The sequence below is a fragment of the Neomonachus schauinslandi genome, chromosome 1 (assembly GCF_002201575.2).
Source record: "Neomonachus schauinslandi chromosome 1, ASM220157v2, whole genome shotgun sequence".
Lineage (NCBI taxonomy): Eukaryota > Metazoa > Chordata > Mammalia > Carnivora > Phocidae > Neomonachus > Neomonachus schauinslandi.
The window spans coordinates 65,264,458-65,280,439 of NC_058403.1; the positions used below are offsets into that span (position 1 = coordinate 65,264,458).

Consider the following 15,982-nt stretch of genomic DNA (forward strand, 5'->3'; position numbering starts at 1 on the left):
TTTTCTGTCATTTCCTGATACCCTGTCCTCACAGCTACTTCCTGAAGTTTGAGTCAGTTCCTTCTGCTTAGGCACTTACAAAAAAAAAAAAAAAAAAAAAAGGATTAAATGCTTCTGTGCCTAATCTTTTGCAAGGCTCTGAGAGTCACGGGGAAGTTATAAAAATGCTGCTCTTACTCTTAGAGTTTATATCTGGTCGGGCAAGCAAAACATTCAACCAGAAAACACAGAAAAGAAGGTGCAGAGCAGCATTCATGTCCGAAATAGGTGGCAGTTACATCCGGTACGGTAAAGGAATTTGTGGTGAAAGTAATTTGGTGTGGGGTGAAGTAATCAAGAAAGGCTTAATGGGAGAAGTGATTTTTATGTGGATTTTGAAGGGTAAGATTTAAAAAGAAACTCACTTCTACACTACCCATAGCACTTAAAACCGGGATTTGCATATAACAGTCAAATAAACATTGATCAGTTGAATGGTGGAAGACAGTAAGTCGCAGGGGAAAGGGAAGACATGGAGAGAGAAATTTTCAGATTGTTTAGGGGATAGTGAGGAATCTGAGCTAACCAGTAGAAAGATTTGGTTCCAGTTAGCAGAAGAAAGTCTGGAAGAACTAGATAGTACCACATGTTGGAAGGTCTTTGTGGCATTTGGTATTACTGTTCATCAAGATTTGTTGCCCCTCCCTTCCCTCTTGAAGTCAGACTTGCTCAGGTGACTTACTCTGGCCAATTAAATGTGAGAAGTGAAATACATCACTTTCTGGTGGAGACTTTAAGACCAGTGCAAGCTTTGTCATGCTCTTTGGCCCTCTGTTCACCAAGGCAAACTGCTGTTCTTGAATGGCTCCTCTGGCAGCCTGGGTCACCAAGTGACAGGGTCCCCAACTGAGAATGATGAAACACAAGCAGACTAAACAGTAATCTTTGCTATTTTAGCTACTAAAAATTGGGAGTGTTTTTTACCGTATCTGACCTAGTCTAATCTAAGCCTGATGAAGTACAGTTCTGACCTAATTTGCTCAGTTTTAACTTCCCCAATGGACTCAAGCAGAGACTAGATAAAAGTGGTCTAAGATACAGCAGAAGTAATTTCTGCATTAGCAATAAGACTTTAGTCACTTCTTAAGGATTCTCTGCCAGTTTGGTGGGGGGCGGGGGCAGTAGTAGTGTCTTTACTCATCTTTCCTACTTCATGACCTACTTATGGCAGTACCACAATTATTTTAAGGAACAGTAAATTTGAGGGGGGAAAGATTTTTAGATCATTTGGAATCCTAATTCGGTGTCAAAAATGGGAATGATCAGACCAGATACTGTGACACACCATCCAGATACAATTCTCTAGAGAAACCATAGAATTTAATCAGAGATGACACCAAGAAGCCCTAGCTTTCCTTAGCAAATGTCCCATGTTCATTTCTAATGAGACAGCGAGGTGTACAACATAGAAATAGCATGGGCTTTGAAGCCAGAAAACCTTAGTTCAATTCACTTACTATACTTTGATAAAGTAAGTTAGCTTTTCCTAAGCAGCAACTGAATATAAAAATAACAGTGATGTTTATTCTGCTATACCCTATTAGACTTCCCTCCCCCCACTCCCACCCAGAGGGATCCTTAGGGGCCTAATGTTTTCAGTATACACAGATAAGCATTCTCTGAGGGCCAGGCATGAACAGCATGAATCTCAGGCCCTAAGGCCTAGTTTGTTTGGCTCAGTATTAGAATGAATTTCCTCATTCCACTTCATCACCCCGGTCTAGGGGCTAAGACTTAGAATGACACATGCAGCCATTAACTGGTACTGGCCAGGGAGAAGGAAGCCTGAATAGGTAGAGTTTACTAACCCTGAATCCATTCCTGGCTGCCCCACCCCCCTTCCCCTATCTACCTTTCTTCTCCAGCATGCAAGCACTTGAACATAAGCACCCGTGTATACATCCATTCATACACATGTACATACCACAATTTTTGATTCTGAAAATAATTTTATTATTTTACAGTTGTTCAGGAAAATTCCTGGGTTGCTATGACCAAGATTTGGTCACTGCAGAACAAAGGATCACAGCAGATCAATCAGTCCACCAGTTTTCTCTTCTTTGGGTGATAAGAGCAGGCAGGGAACACACCATGTGCATGAGAAAATAACCAGCAGGTAAGGGTGGGGGAAGGGGAGGCGAGGAACAGGCATAAATGGAATTCAATCCTGGCTGCCATTCTCAGCTTAGGTTTAGAAATGCTGTCTTCTCTATATTCACCCTCCACTTGCCTCAGCTCTGTTACATAGAGGGATGACTATGGGCTGAGAAACTGGAATAACTGTCACGAGTAGCAGAGTAGCTGGGTACCTCCAGAAGCCAGGCGTGGTCATCAGGCCAGTCAGATCCCCCCAGTGGTAGTCAGTGTCTCACCCAGGACTAGCTCTGAGTATACTGCTTCAGGGCCAGCATTCGAGGCATGCCCAGACAACACAGGAATGACAAGAATCTGATTCCCACCATCCATAGCCAGTTCTTCCTTTCAATGAAGGGAAAGGCACGGGCCATTTACTACCTCAGGATACATAGGATCAAGGGCATACACAATAGGATCCTATCCTTATAGTCCAGGACCACAAATCTAACTCCAGTGATGTATGAACAGCCAGGGAAGGAGACGCTGTCCGACCCTGTGATCCGGCAGCCAAAACCCCCGGAGAGTTGTTCAGCTCCCACCCTATTTTGCAGGAGACCTAATCAGCTACCCTATGAGATCCTGTTCCCCAGAACTTCGTTTATGGCAGGTCTACCTTCCCTCTGAAGCAGGAGGAAATGTAAGGTAAATGAGGCAAAGAAAGTATCGATTGAAATGATACTGGACTACAGATTATTAGGTTTATTAGAACCATCTTCTCAGCTGAGAGACAGTCCTCAGCATTTTTCACAGGACCACAAAGAATCAGGGCCCTGGAAAATGTGAACAAATCCCAGGCTCAGCGAGCAACTGTGCGGCCTCCTCAGATTACACAGAAGTGTTCAGGCCCCGGGCAGTAGAAGAAAGGAGACTCGCTGGTCCCTGCAGCTCCGCCCTGGGCTCACATCCACCTCTGTTTGTGCAGGCACTTTCTGTGGAGAGTTGGAGAGAGGACCTGTAAGTGGGAAGACTGTTCCACTACAATCGATGGTTTTGATGTTAGAGATGAGGGAATTCCAAGTTCTGAGGGGAGTGGTCGAAAAGGTGAGAATTCAGTTTATAGATGGCCTGTGAAACATAGAATGAGCAGGACGTGAACCATCAGGAAGTAGATGGCGGCTAGCAGTGGCACTCGGGTCCGGGAATGACAGAGTGAACGCAGGACCCGCTTCCATCCAGCACCACTCCGGGTCTGAAAGAAAAATTTGAAAGTCAGAGAGTTTTACCCTACAGGGATATGTCCCTTTCCCTTCTCCAAACACTGTGGGAAAGAGGTATCCCGAGAGAAAGTCCCCCTCAGGGTCAGTTGGCCAGCTCCACTAGGTTCCTCCAACTCTGAGATCCATCAGTGCCTGGACTTCCCCCTTCCTTTTCCTTGACCCCCTGCCCTCAATGCAGCCAGCCCTATGCGACAGTACAGTCTCCTCTCTTCACGCTTCTCCCCTTCTTACCCTTCGACAGGTGCTGCTTGTAAGATCTATTAACAGTGCGTGCTCCTGACTGCCGCAGGAGCCAATGATGGGAGACCGGGCAGAGTCCCAGTCACTGTGCTCCAACCTGTGTTGAGAAAGAAAAGAGGCATGGCTTGGCTCCCAGCATGAGCAGCTGCTCAGGTGAAGTCTTCCGCGCCATCTTGCCGTGTGACGTGGCAAGAGAGACCTGCAGCAAAGGCTGCTCCCACAGTTCCTGCCCCCACACGAGCAGGGTGCAGGCAGAGCAGTTTCTCTCTGCAGCAGAGAAGGTGGCGCTAACTACTAGGAATGGATGCCTACTACGTAAGAGATGCTGGATTGGGTGCTGTACGTACATTTCTTCAAAGTAAGGCTGAGAGCGGTGAGATGTCGTGCCCATGGTGGCACAGACAGTAAGAGGTAGGGCCAGAATTCAAAACCCAGGTTTGTCTCTCTCTAAACCTCTTGTTCTTTTCTTCCAATACACGAGAGAAACTCATTCTATTCTTTTTCATTTACTAAAGGCTAACAGGCAAAAGCATCCAAGAACGCATTTTGTGGGGTTCTTAGAATTAAACTCAACTGGCAGCCTTTACTGCTTTCTTCTTCATTTCTTGCTGATTTGTTTAATACTGGAACTTCTCCACTTACTGAAAAAGCTGCCCTATCCACTCAATGGTTTCTTGCAAGAGCATTAACTGCATCAAAGGAGCTGCAGGTAACACAGCACATCTGATCAAACATTTGCCTGCAGGGATGCACTTTTTAACTGTGCTGGAGAGGATGGAACTCTTCCTGACTCCATATTAAGGGATGTCCGTTAGCCTAACACTCCTGGCCTCTCTGCAAGTCACAGAGTTTTCTCCTGGAGAGAAAGAATATTTTAATCTGATTTGTGAGCCTGGAAGGAGACACTGAGGGTTCACAGCCTTGCTCCATCCTGCCAGTTTCCCTCTGAGAGCCAGGCTGACTGCACAGTACACCTTCTGTGTCTCTTCCTCCAGATGATAAGCTTCTCGGGGGCATCCATGACCTGGGACAGCACAGTCTGGCAGGACGCGGGTCAGTATGTCAGCTTCTGTAGGCTAGGCCGAGGACAAATGAAATGTCTGGAATACTGGTGAGAATATTTGGTTGCTTTTAAATAACAAGTCCACTGAGTTGCACATACACCATGAAGCTCGAACATGAGAATGGCAAGTACGTGGCCTAGGCAGGCAGCATGTGATCAGCTACCTAAGTTTGCATTCTGCACCAGGGCCAGAGAGGACACCGAGGAGGGGCTAAGCTTGGATTAGTGTGGCTTGTCTTGACCCTAAATGCACTGCAGCACCCATCTCAAGATGGGAGCCAGATCCTAATGACTCCCAAGCCTGGCCACTGAAATGCACACAGTGTAATGAGAAAGGATCAGGAGTGAACAGAGGCTAGGCTATCTCCCACAGCCCTTTACCGCCGGATCTGCTCCTCGGCCACGGAAAGGGCAGTCTCAGCAGCCACTCTTTGGTCTCGTTCTTCTTCTAGCAGCTTCCTCAGTTCGTTCATCTCCTGTTTAGTGTGGCTCTGTTGCTGCTGGGCTTCTGCAAAGCTTCAAAATGAAAGGACAAAAACAGCATCAGTGGATGCAGAACACAGTTGCTGATACAAGGGATTCAAAGTCTTCATAAGGTTATAAAGCAGGAAAATGTCTAGAAGTTTATACAAACACAAAAAAGAGAAAAAGGAAAAGATAAAAAAAGGAACATTTTAAAAGTATAGTTGTCGAAAGAAGCTGCAAAAAAATGCCTTGAGACTTTAGGGATTGACTGTGTATCTTTCATTTGAATACCAGAGGATTAGAGAGAGAGAGAGAGAGAGAGAGAGTGTGTGTGTGTGTGTGTGTGTGTATTGACTGCGTATCTTTCATTTGAATACCAGAGGATTAGTGTGTGTGTGTGTGTGTGTGTGTGTGTGTGTGTGGATTGACTGCATATCTTTCATTTGAATACCAGAGGATTAGTGTGTGTGTGGAGGGGGTGCGTATGTGTGTGTGTGTGTACGCTGCTGTGCTGCTTTTGCTTTACAAACTTTCCAACTTTACAGATTTATTAAATTGTTACTATTTAATCCTCACATCAATCCTGTGAGGCTGATAAGAAGACATATTAAATCCACACCCTGGGCTCCAGGTCTATCTGGATGACGGCCCATTTCTGTACACACAGTGCACGCACCAGGGTTGTGGGCTGCTCCCCTACCTGAGCTGTGGCTCCCTCAGTTCTTCAGGATCACTCTTCTGGTGAGCTCCATTCTTTTCCTGGGGAGCTCCTGGAGCAACATCTATATTCAGCGGCCCCTAGAACAGTAAGTTTAGTAATTCAGTGATGAAAGCACTTAAGAAACTGCATGGGCAAAATGAGAACACACTGAACACCAGAGTGAATGAGACACCTAGGAGAGGAACAGCTCCACTTGTCATCCTCTTCAAGTGCAGAGTCAGAAGTGAGAATCTTCTGCTCTAGGAGATGAATCTCCTACCGAAAACTCTGGATTAGATTTTTTTTCCCTAGATTCTCACTTTTGAATCTCTCCTCTTAGAAGTTGAAAGGCTTACCACTTAAAAGCTTATCTGCTTTCTTCCAGCGGAGGCTCTGGAAAGAAGCAACTGCGATCCTTCCCTTGTTCCACTGCCCCTCCCAAACCTCCTCCTCCTGCCCCGGCCTAGTCATCTGCACACCAATTCTCATCCCCCACCTCCGCGGCGGCAGGGCACCCCAGCTCTACAGCTGCTCGACAGCCCCGCCTGCTTCGTTTCTCGGGGCCAAATCTTCCTACGGCTTTCTTATTTCTTGAAGCAAAATCCATACCATCTTAGTGTCAGAGTTCCAAAAGCCTCAGTCATCACTGTTTCCCATTCACTTTTTGATTTCTCTCCCACCATTTCACTGATGTTTTTCCTTCTCATCCCCTCACACTGATTTTTCTAGGCCTTACTCCCATCTCAGCAAACGCTCTGCTCTTCTCTCGGACTTTCCTCCATGACACCTAATTAATCTTCGGCCTACAGCGCCAGCCTCTTCCATGCCGCTCTTTATGTTTTGCCATCTGCGCTCAAGTTCCTAACCGTTCTCCCAGCCTCTCACCACTGTCTTGCTCACCGCTTGCAGCTCCTGGACCTGCTTCTCCAAGACCGCGCAGTGATTAAAAAGGTCAGTGTAGTGCTGCTGGTTCTCACGAAGACTCTGACTGGTATTGCAGAGCTGAATTGAAAGGGTATTTTTCTCTTCGAGCAGTTGAGAGAACTGAAACAGAGGAGAGGATGAGCACCATCCCACAGGACTGTTTCCCAACAAGCAGTGCTGCGGAAGACTCTCCTGAGTTTCAAAGTTCTAAGTGTTTTTAAGGTAAGACCTTTATTTCTATAATGGTAACAACAGCATTGTGTGTTCCTTCAAAGTGAGGAAACTCAGAATTTTTCAACCGAAAAGGAAGACAATTCTGGAGGAGTAGCAGGAAACTTTATTTGTGATGCCTAGTACATTGACTGGGAAACCAGAAGGCAGGCTCCCACAAACAATCCGAGAGTATAAACTATCCTAGGTATGTAAGAGGAAAAAGCAGTGTGGGTCCAAGATGAAATTACTAACAAATGACTATCATCCTTAGAACTCAATATGAGATAGAGCTGTCACCTAGAAATTCATACAACCATAGTACTGGGCAGACTCTTCAATAGAGAGTTACAAGTTACCAGGAAAGTAGAAAAAGAAATTGTAACGTGTGGTTGGGGGGGGAAACAGAAGAAATCCTAAATTGCCTGTGTACGTGGAAGAAACGACACCGGGTGCAGCACACTCTCACGGGTGGAAATATTGTAGTCGCTCAAAGCAGGACCTTCCTCTACTATCTGAGTAACATGTCCCGAGTCAGAGGTGTTCACCTCCTGACAAAGCAGCCCAAGTCATTTTTCACCATGTCAAAAACAGATTTTTTTTTTTTATATTGAGCAAAAAATTTACCCATTGTAGCTCCTATCCAGTGATTTGAATTCAGTCCCCTGGAACTAGAATTCTAATACCTCCCTTGCAGGCTGTCGGGTTTCAAGTTCTAGTTACGATTAACATCTGGAAACATTAACAACCATAGAGATGTCTCTCCGAAGTACCTACTGTAGGACTGTAAGCATTATGTGAAAGGAAACTGGTGTAACTGGATGCATATTCAATCTTTTCCTGAGTATCTTTTTTGTAAGTATTCTGGGTTAATACTTGTGTAAAAAAGTTGATGTGGGTTGCTGGAGGGGAGATGGGTGAGGGGATGGGGTAATGGGGTGATGGGCATTAAGGAGGGCATTGCTGTAATGAGCACTGGGTGTTATATGTAACTAGTGATGAATCACTAAATTCTACCTCTGAAACAAATAATATACTATATGTTTACTAACTTAAATTTAAATTAAAAAAAAAGTTGACTCAATGTTCAGAGAGGAGAAGATACATTTTTCTAGAGATACACTGATTGACTGGGAAGGACATCTGATGCATACAGAAAACTAGAATAAGAAATCCCCATGGGGGCACCTGGGTGGCTCAGTGGGTTAAGTGTTTGCCTTCAACTCAGGTCATGATCCCAGGGTCCTGGGGCATCGGGCTCTCTGCTCAGCAGGGAATCTGTTTCTCCCTCTCCCTCTGCCCCTCCCCCCTGCTCCTGCTCTCTCTCTCTTGCTCTCACTCTTGCTCAAGTAAATAAGTAAAATTTTTAAAGGAAAAAAAAAAGAAATCCACATGGTATAACAAAAATATTTGCATAGCCAGAATGAAAATCACGAGTAACCTTACCTCTGAAGAGAAATTGACAAACAAAACAAATGACAAACAAACAAACAAAAAAATGAGCAGTGACTTGCCCAACATCCTGTGGCTAACAGATGACAGACCCGGGCTCAAGTATGGTTCTTGATTCCAAGTCTACAGCTCTACCTACTACGTGGTGGCATTCCGACTAGGGTTCAGCAAGAGAAATGAAGCAGGTTATGGGTTTTGGGGGGGAGTAGGAGCAGTTAGTAAAGAAAAGAATATAAATGTTTGAGAAGCAATACTAATCTGAAGACAGGGGTAGATGACAACTACTGGGTTCTGAGACAGAGAGTAATATGATCTCCTAACAAACGGAAGTTAATTTTCTGGCCACCAAATGGTCCCAAAAAACCAAAACCCAAACCAAATAAACAACCCCAAAACAAAAACAAAAACAATCTCTCACTATTGAAAAATACAACACTATTTTTCTTTCACAGATCTAGAGGAGAAAGGACAGACCTGTATAGCTCATTGGAAGCAAAACCCCCTTAACTGGAGAAATCTAATTGCTTATAAGCCACCCTCATATAAACCACCTTTTATACTGTTTGCATTACTCTGTTTAGGATTAGATATAGATCCCTATAGTTTAGGTGTTGGCAAACTATGATCCAGGGTCTACTGCCTTTTTTTGTAAATAAGGTTTCATTGGAATATGACTGCTCTATTTGTTTATGTACTACCTACGGCTGCTTTTGTGACATAGCTGCAGAGCTGAATAGTGGTAACAGGCGCATCATCTACAGACCAAAAATATTTACCACTGGACCTTTAAGGAAGAGTTTGCTGACCTCTGTTCCAGCTCATAAGCTGTTGTGCTTTATCGTATCTATACTTATAAAAACAGAATAGGAGGGAATAATCTAGACTACATTATATCAATAGTCATTCCTCTCCTGTTTTTAAGTTTTAGGTTACAAATTTTAAGTTTGTACAAACATACATACAAACATCCAACCATGTTGGCAGAAATATATATAAAGTCTGAGCATCCACGGAAAGAATCAGGGCAGTGGCTTGGAGAGCAGCATTCTATGCTGATAGCCTGTCTACTACAATCCCATTCTAGGGCCCAAGAAGCAATTCTCCTACTTACCTGGGACCCATTTACAGTGAGGCTCTAAGCTCATCAGATGATATGCTCCCTGAGGACCCACTGTGTATCCTAACATATGGCCAAGCTCATAGAAGGCAAATAATAGTTATTTGCTTGATGAATGAATGAATGAATGAATGACACTAGTGATAGAGATGCCTAAAGGAAGAACTCTTTCTCACCCAGAATGACAGTGACCCAAAGTAGTATTTCTCATACTTTAAGTGATAAATGAAGTATATCTCAATAAAGCTGTTAAAGAAAACATAACTTTGATTATGACCCAGAACTTAGTATATAAATATATAAAACTCAAACTAAAGTTTCTTAAAATTAGACTCATTGTTATATATTACATAATCCCTACATATCTCTAATCTCTTTTATTTTGTTTTATAAAAAACATTACTTGCACTACTTGCAATAGCCCCAAACTGGAAAAACCCCAAAGTCCTTTAACAGCAGAATAGAGAAACTATAGTATATGCCTACAATGCAATGCTATATAGCATGAGAATGGAAAAAAATCATACTATCTAAAACAACATGGATGAATCTCACAAAATAAATGAAGTAACATAAAAGAGAAGATATGATTCTACATATCTGTAGTTGTAAGGGTGTGGTAGTAAATAGAAAAGGACACGAGGGACTTCTGAGTTCTGGGTACAAAATAGAAAAGGACACGAGGGACTTCTGAGTTCTGGGTACATTCTGATTCTTGATCTGGGTGCTGGTTATACAGGTGTCTTCACTTTGTGAAAATATGCTGTGTATTTATGATTTGTATGCTTTTTATAGATTTTATTTCAATAAAGCATTTACACTAAAAGTTTTTTAGCAAATGACATTACAGACAAAGGGCTGATATCCAAGATCTATAAAGAACTTTTCAAACTCAACACCCAAAAAACAAATAATCAAGTCAAAAAGTGGGCAGTGACATGAACAGACACTTCTCCAAAGAAGACATACAAATGGCTAACAGACACATGAAAAAATGTTCATCATCATTAGCCATCAGGGAAATCCAAATCAAAACCATACTGAGTTACCACGTTACACCAGTCAGAATGGCAAAAACTGACAAGGCAAGAAACAACAAATGTTGGAGAGGTTGTGGAGAAAGGGGAACCCTCTTACACTGTTGGTGGGAATGCAAGTTGGTACAGCCACTTTGGAAAACAGTGTGGAGGTTCCTCAAAAAATTAAAAATAGAGCTACCCTATGACCCAGCAATTGCACTACTGGGTATTTACCCCAAAGACACTGATGTAGTGAAAAGAAGGGCCATATGCACCCCAGTGTTCATAGCAGCAATGTCCACAGTAGCCAAACTGTGGAAAGAGCTGAGATGCCCTTCAACAGATGAATGGATAAAGAAGATGTGGTCCATATATACAATAGAATATTACTCAGCCATCAGAAAGGATGAATACTCAACTTTTACATCAACATGGATGGGACTGGAGGAGATTATTCTAAGTGAATAAGTCAAGCAGAGAAAGTCAATTATCCATATGGTTTCACTTATTTGTGGAACATAAGGAATAGCATGGAGGATATTAGGAAAAGGAAGGGAAAAATGAAGGCGTGGGGAATCAGAGGGGGAGACAAACCATGAGAGACTATGGACTCCAAGAAACAGAGGGTTTTAGAGGGGAGAGGGATGGGGGGATGGGTTAGCCTGGTGATGGGTATTAAGGAAGGCACATAGTGCATGGAGCACTGGGTGTTATACGCAAACAATGAATCATGGAACACTACATCAAAAACTAATGATGTACTGTATGGTGACTAACATAACATAATAAAAAAAAAAGTTTTTTAGTTGCTACTCACTAAAATGACCTCATCATCTACTAATAGCCCTAAATCTCAGGTTTAAAGAGATTAATAGAAAGACAAATGCCCAGAGTAATTTACAGTGATTTTCAGGAGAGCAAATGTAACAAGGTTGAGATGGGATCTTGGAAAGAATGAGAATTGGATGGGAGCTGCTCTGGAGCCCCCTTGAAAACTTCCAGATAATTTCCAATAAAGGGTCTACAGTTTTACCCATTCATTTGGATTAACAAACCTAATTTTAAAAATGCAAATTTTCTGCCAAAGTTAATAGCGTTATCAGCCTCTGATACTTTAATGTCAGTGAGTTGAATTTAACGTCTAATAAATACCTTCTACATAAGCTAGGTACTGTGCTTTTCCACATACATTTATCATATTTATCTCAGAATGACCTCCTCCAAACACCTTAGGCAAATTACTTAATACCTCTGGGCCTTAGTTTCCCTATCTGTGATATAGCCTACCTATCTTTACCATTTTTGGATCATAGATCCCTTGGTGAACTGATGAGTTCTCATGATGATAAACTTAGACACACATACACACACACACACACACACAAACACGCACACCAATTTGTATATAAATTTTTGGACATTCACAGCTCTCCTAACAGCCAATCTTTGTATTCTAGAGTCTAAATGACCTCTTAAATCCCTTCTAGTTCTAACATAAACTACCTAGCTGGGTTCCTCTGAAGAAGGCAGAACTAGAGAGGCGCCACTTGAGAATACTTTGAATAGTCAGAAAGCAACAGGAGTATAATGATTCGTAAGCAGGTAGGGGAGGAGAGGCAGATGAAGGAGGAAGAGAAGCCAGAGAATAAATGAGGAGAGAGAACAGAGATGTGAGAAAGCATCCAAGAATAATTTTCTTTAATCTTGCCTTGGTGAGATTGGCTCTAGGCACCAGATGGCAAAGTGGCTTTCCCCTACAGAAATACATCCCAGGGATGTTATACACAACTGATGAATTGTTGAACACTACATCGGAAACTAATGATTACTAAGTGTTGGTTAACTGAATTTAAATTTTAAAAAATAAACATTAAAAATAAAAAAATTAAGGGACACCTGGGTGGTTCAGTTGGTTAAGCATCTGCCTTCAACTCAGCTCATGATCCCCGGGGCCTGGGATCGAGTCCCACATTGGGCTCCTTGCTCAGTGTTTTTGCTTCTCCTTCTGCCTACTGCTCCCCCTGCCTGTATGCTCTCTCTCTCTCTGACAAATAAATAAAAAATTAAAAAATTAAAAATTAAAAAGAAAGAGAGAAAGAAATACATCCTATCTATCTCAGTATGCTTCCTTAGAGTATGTGGACTGGCACGGCTGGGGTTTGGGAAAAAGCTGGCTTCTTTAGTTCCAGAACATTAGACACCAATGAGGAAGCCTACAAATGAAGTGGAATGAAGAGCAGACCTCTCACCTCTATCCTTACTATCTAATCACATCTGAAAAGCTTCCTTCCTCCTTCCTGAGACATTTTCTTGTTGCACACTGGTGAGAAACAGAGAAGAGGTATTGGAGGGTTTGTGGGGAGGTCCCTTAATATTACTAACATGGGTACAGAGAGGGAGACAATGCTGGGGAGCAAAGCTTCCTAAAAGTTGGATTTTTTTTTAATTCTTACTGAATAGATTTCTCCAAATCACTCCCAAGGATGCTCCAAGGATGAGGAAAAGGAAACGGACCCATGTCCAGTGCTTTGGGGTGAGCAACCCAGACTCCAAGAAAAGTAAATCTTCTGTATCCTGAGATACACTACAGCTAGAACCTAGGCTTAATCAGCTTCTACTTACCTCCTGGGCTTCTGGTCATGGAAATAAGAAACTGAATTCCAGTCTAGCAGGAAACACTTACCTTGCTGTTTAGTTGCTGAATTCTTAATTCTTTTTGGTGAATTTCCTTTACGCTGTCATTGAGCTGAGTCCTAAGAAGTTCTGTCTCATAAACTAGGTTTTGTGATCCATCTAGGGATGCTGATGTCTCTGGGGATGCCTGCCAGAGTAAAAGTACTGATGAAATTCCCTCCTAATGCTGTTCATGCTTAATTCCTCCCCTCCATGAACTCTGTCCACCTCATAGGAGGTAACAAGATAGCTTGCCTAAGAGTGGCAGACAGGCATTTGGCTTGCAGGAAGCTGATGCTTCCTGGGTTGTGGTTACCTCTGAGTAGCAATCAGCACTGAAATTACTCACCTGTCTTTGGTATTGTACTTTGAAGGCCTCAGTCTGGGAGGAAGGAGATCTCAATTCCCTCATAAGATTCTGCAGATGACTGAGCTGCTGATCTTTATCTGAGATAGCCATAAGGTACTGCTCCTTCATTCTCCGCTCCTGGGCTTCCCAGGAGCTCTTTTCCATCCTACAAAACACATGAAATAATTGCAGGCAAAAAAATACTTGTGAGACATGGATGAATAATTACATATTCAAAACAGTATTATGGGCTGCAGAGATGTAGTAAACAAAATATATCACCAGAGCAAAATTTATATTATAAACTGAACTGTAGAGCAAGATGATGAAACTGAACTAATAAAAGGATTTCAACTGGCAGGACTGAGGATGATTTCATGGAAAAGCATTGCAGGTTCTGGGAACATACTGAACAAAAGGCACAAAAATGAATGTATATACACACATACATACTGAATTTTGGAATTGTAGCAGACAGTATATAAAGTGGATAGGGTAGGAAATGAGGATAGAGAAGTGAGTTTGGATGATGTGGGGAACTGAGTAGCATGCTAAATAAACCTTATTCTGTAAACAATGGGAAACCACTGTAATTCTTCAGAAAGGTAGTACCAGATGCAGACTAACATCATAGTTACAAAAATGCAATGCTACCCAGGGCAACCATAGAGTCTTGAAGGAACTGAGTTCAAACACTGGCTCTATTATAAACTAGGCATCAGACCCTGAGTAAAGTTTCTAATCTCTCTGAACCTCACTGGTATAATGGGAATAAACTATTTATTCCTTAGGATTATTCTAAAGATTAAATAAGACACTGTATGTCATGCACCCAACACAGAGCCTGGCATATCATAATCACCCAACAAATATGAGCTGCTCTTTCTATTTATTCCCCAAATTTGGCCAAGAGGGAGGCTTCTGTTTGACCCCAGCTCATTTTTTGTAGTACTAGCAAAAACTGTGTCTCTGCCACATTCTTTAGTTCTACTTCTCTCTCTACTCTGTCTAAAAGAACTCATTAGGATTGTAATCACATTCCTGCAGCATCTCTTCACTTTGAATAGTACCCATGTCTCTATTTATTCCAACAGTACAAGGTCTTGTTTGAATTGCATCTTTTTTTTTTTGTCTTTCATTCTAGAAATAAGGCAAAATGGTCCCTTCTTTTCTAAACGGCACATATGTGTTATGAAATAATCCTGCTTTGCTAAGAAGTGAGTTAGATTACAGTCAAAACGTTTTTCAAAAAGGCAGAGCGCAAACTTAGAAACTAAAATAAAATTTTATTACAAGGCCACTACATGTAAAAGGCACAGGATTTTCAATACTTCCTTTGATATCTGTCTGTGAAAAATGAGAGAGAACAATTTAAAAATTGAATGCAGAAGAAAGATCATAATCTTCCATAAAAAGCTTCAAACTGCCATTTTTCTGGAAGGTGGTCATGGTGTGGAAAGAGATGCTCAATGCAGAATAGGGCCTAAGGAACAAAGCTGATTACTTCACAGAACTCAGCCATAACGGGGATATACCTCACTTACCCCCTGCCCCCGCCACCTTATGTAAGAGAGCACAGGAACCAGAGCAGAATAAGCAAACCAATAGCCACAAGGGGAAGAGAAAGGTTATGGTATAAATCCAGGCTCTCCTAATAAGCCAACCCTGAGGCTAACAGAAGCTTGAACAAGATGTTCCAGCTTTTTCGTGTTTGAAAAGCTAATTTCCCCAAAGTAGATCAAGAGCAGAAGACAGGTTCTGAAGATATTCAGCTAAAGAAAATGGTAAAAAAGTCAGGGAATCAAACCTGTGTCCTCATCTTCTTCTTCCTTCTAAATGTGAAGTAAAATGTCTTCCTTTCCTTCCCCTAATTTACTCACACCCACTTGAGACATAACTAACTACTTTTCTTCAAAATTGCTCAAATGTGGAGGTAAAGAGAGAAAAGCTAAGAGAAAGGTAAACAGGGAGAGAGGGGGGATAAAAATCAATAGACCAGAAATCATTTTTTTCTCTTCTCTCCACCCAGTGATAGTGAAATGCCTTTCTCCACAACCCTCCAGTGGTATCAATGGAGTCCATGTATGGAGCTTGGACTTCTACTCTCACCTAACAGTAATGACGCACTGCTTCCCTCAACTGCAGTGTTAGTGGAGTACAGGTGGGGAGCCTGGACTTCTGCCTCTTCCTGGCAGTATCAAAGCACCTCCTCTCCTGCGGTATTAATGAAGGCCGGGTAGGGAGCCCGCTGGACTTCATCCATCATCTAACAGTAAAGTATCAGTGGAAGCCTACTAAAGCAGAGGATTTAAATAAGATTGAGAGTCTTATAATCTCCAAAATGTTCAGGATACAACTGAAAATCACTCATGATACTA

At 42.3% G+C, this 15,982-nt stretch overlaps 1 protein-coding gene across 1 annotated transcript in view; it reads right to left on the minus strand.

Moving 5' to 3' along the window:
- Nucleotides 1–2,852: 2,852 nt before the first annotated feature.
- GOLGB1 (golgin B1) overlaps nt 2,853–15,982 on the minus strand; it is a 100,100-nt gene continuing 86,970 nt past the window's right edge. The window contains exons 16-22 of the mRNA XM_044919752.1: nt 13,605–13,770; nt 13,266–13,403; nt 6,746–6,904; nt 5,861–5,958; nt 5,077–5,211; nt 3,624–3,729; nt 2,853–3,364 (exon numbers count right to left, since the gene is read on the minus strand). Of these exons, the coding sequence (XP_044775687.1) occupies nt 3,230–3,364; nt 3,624–3,729; nt 5,077–5,211; nt 5,861–5,958; nt 6,746–6,904; nt 13,266–13,403; nt 13,605–13,770 (937 nt within the window). The 3' untranslated portion in view covers nt 2,853–3,229. The remainder of the gene's footprint in view (nt 3,365–3,623; nt 3,730–5,076; nt 5,212–5,860; nt 5,959–6,745; nt 6,905–13,265; nt 13,404–13,604; nt 13,771–15,982) is intronic.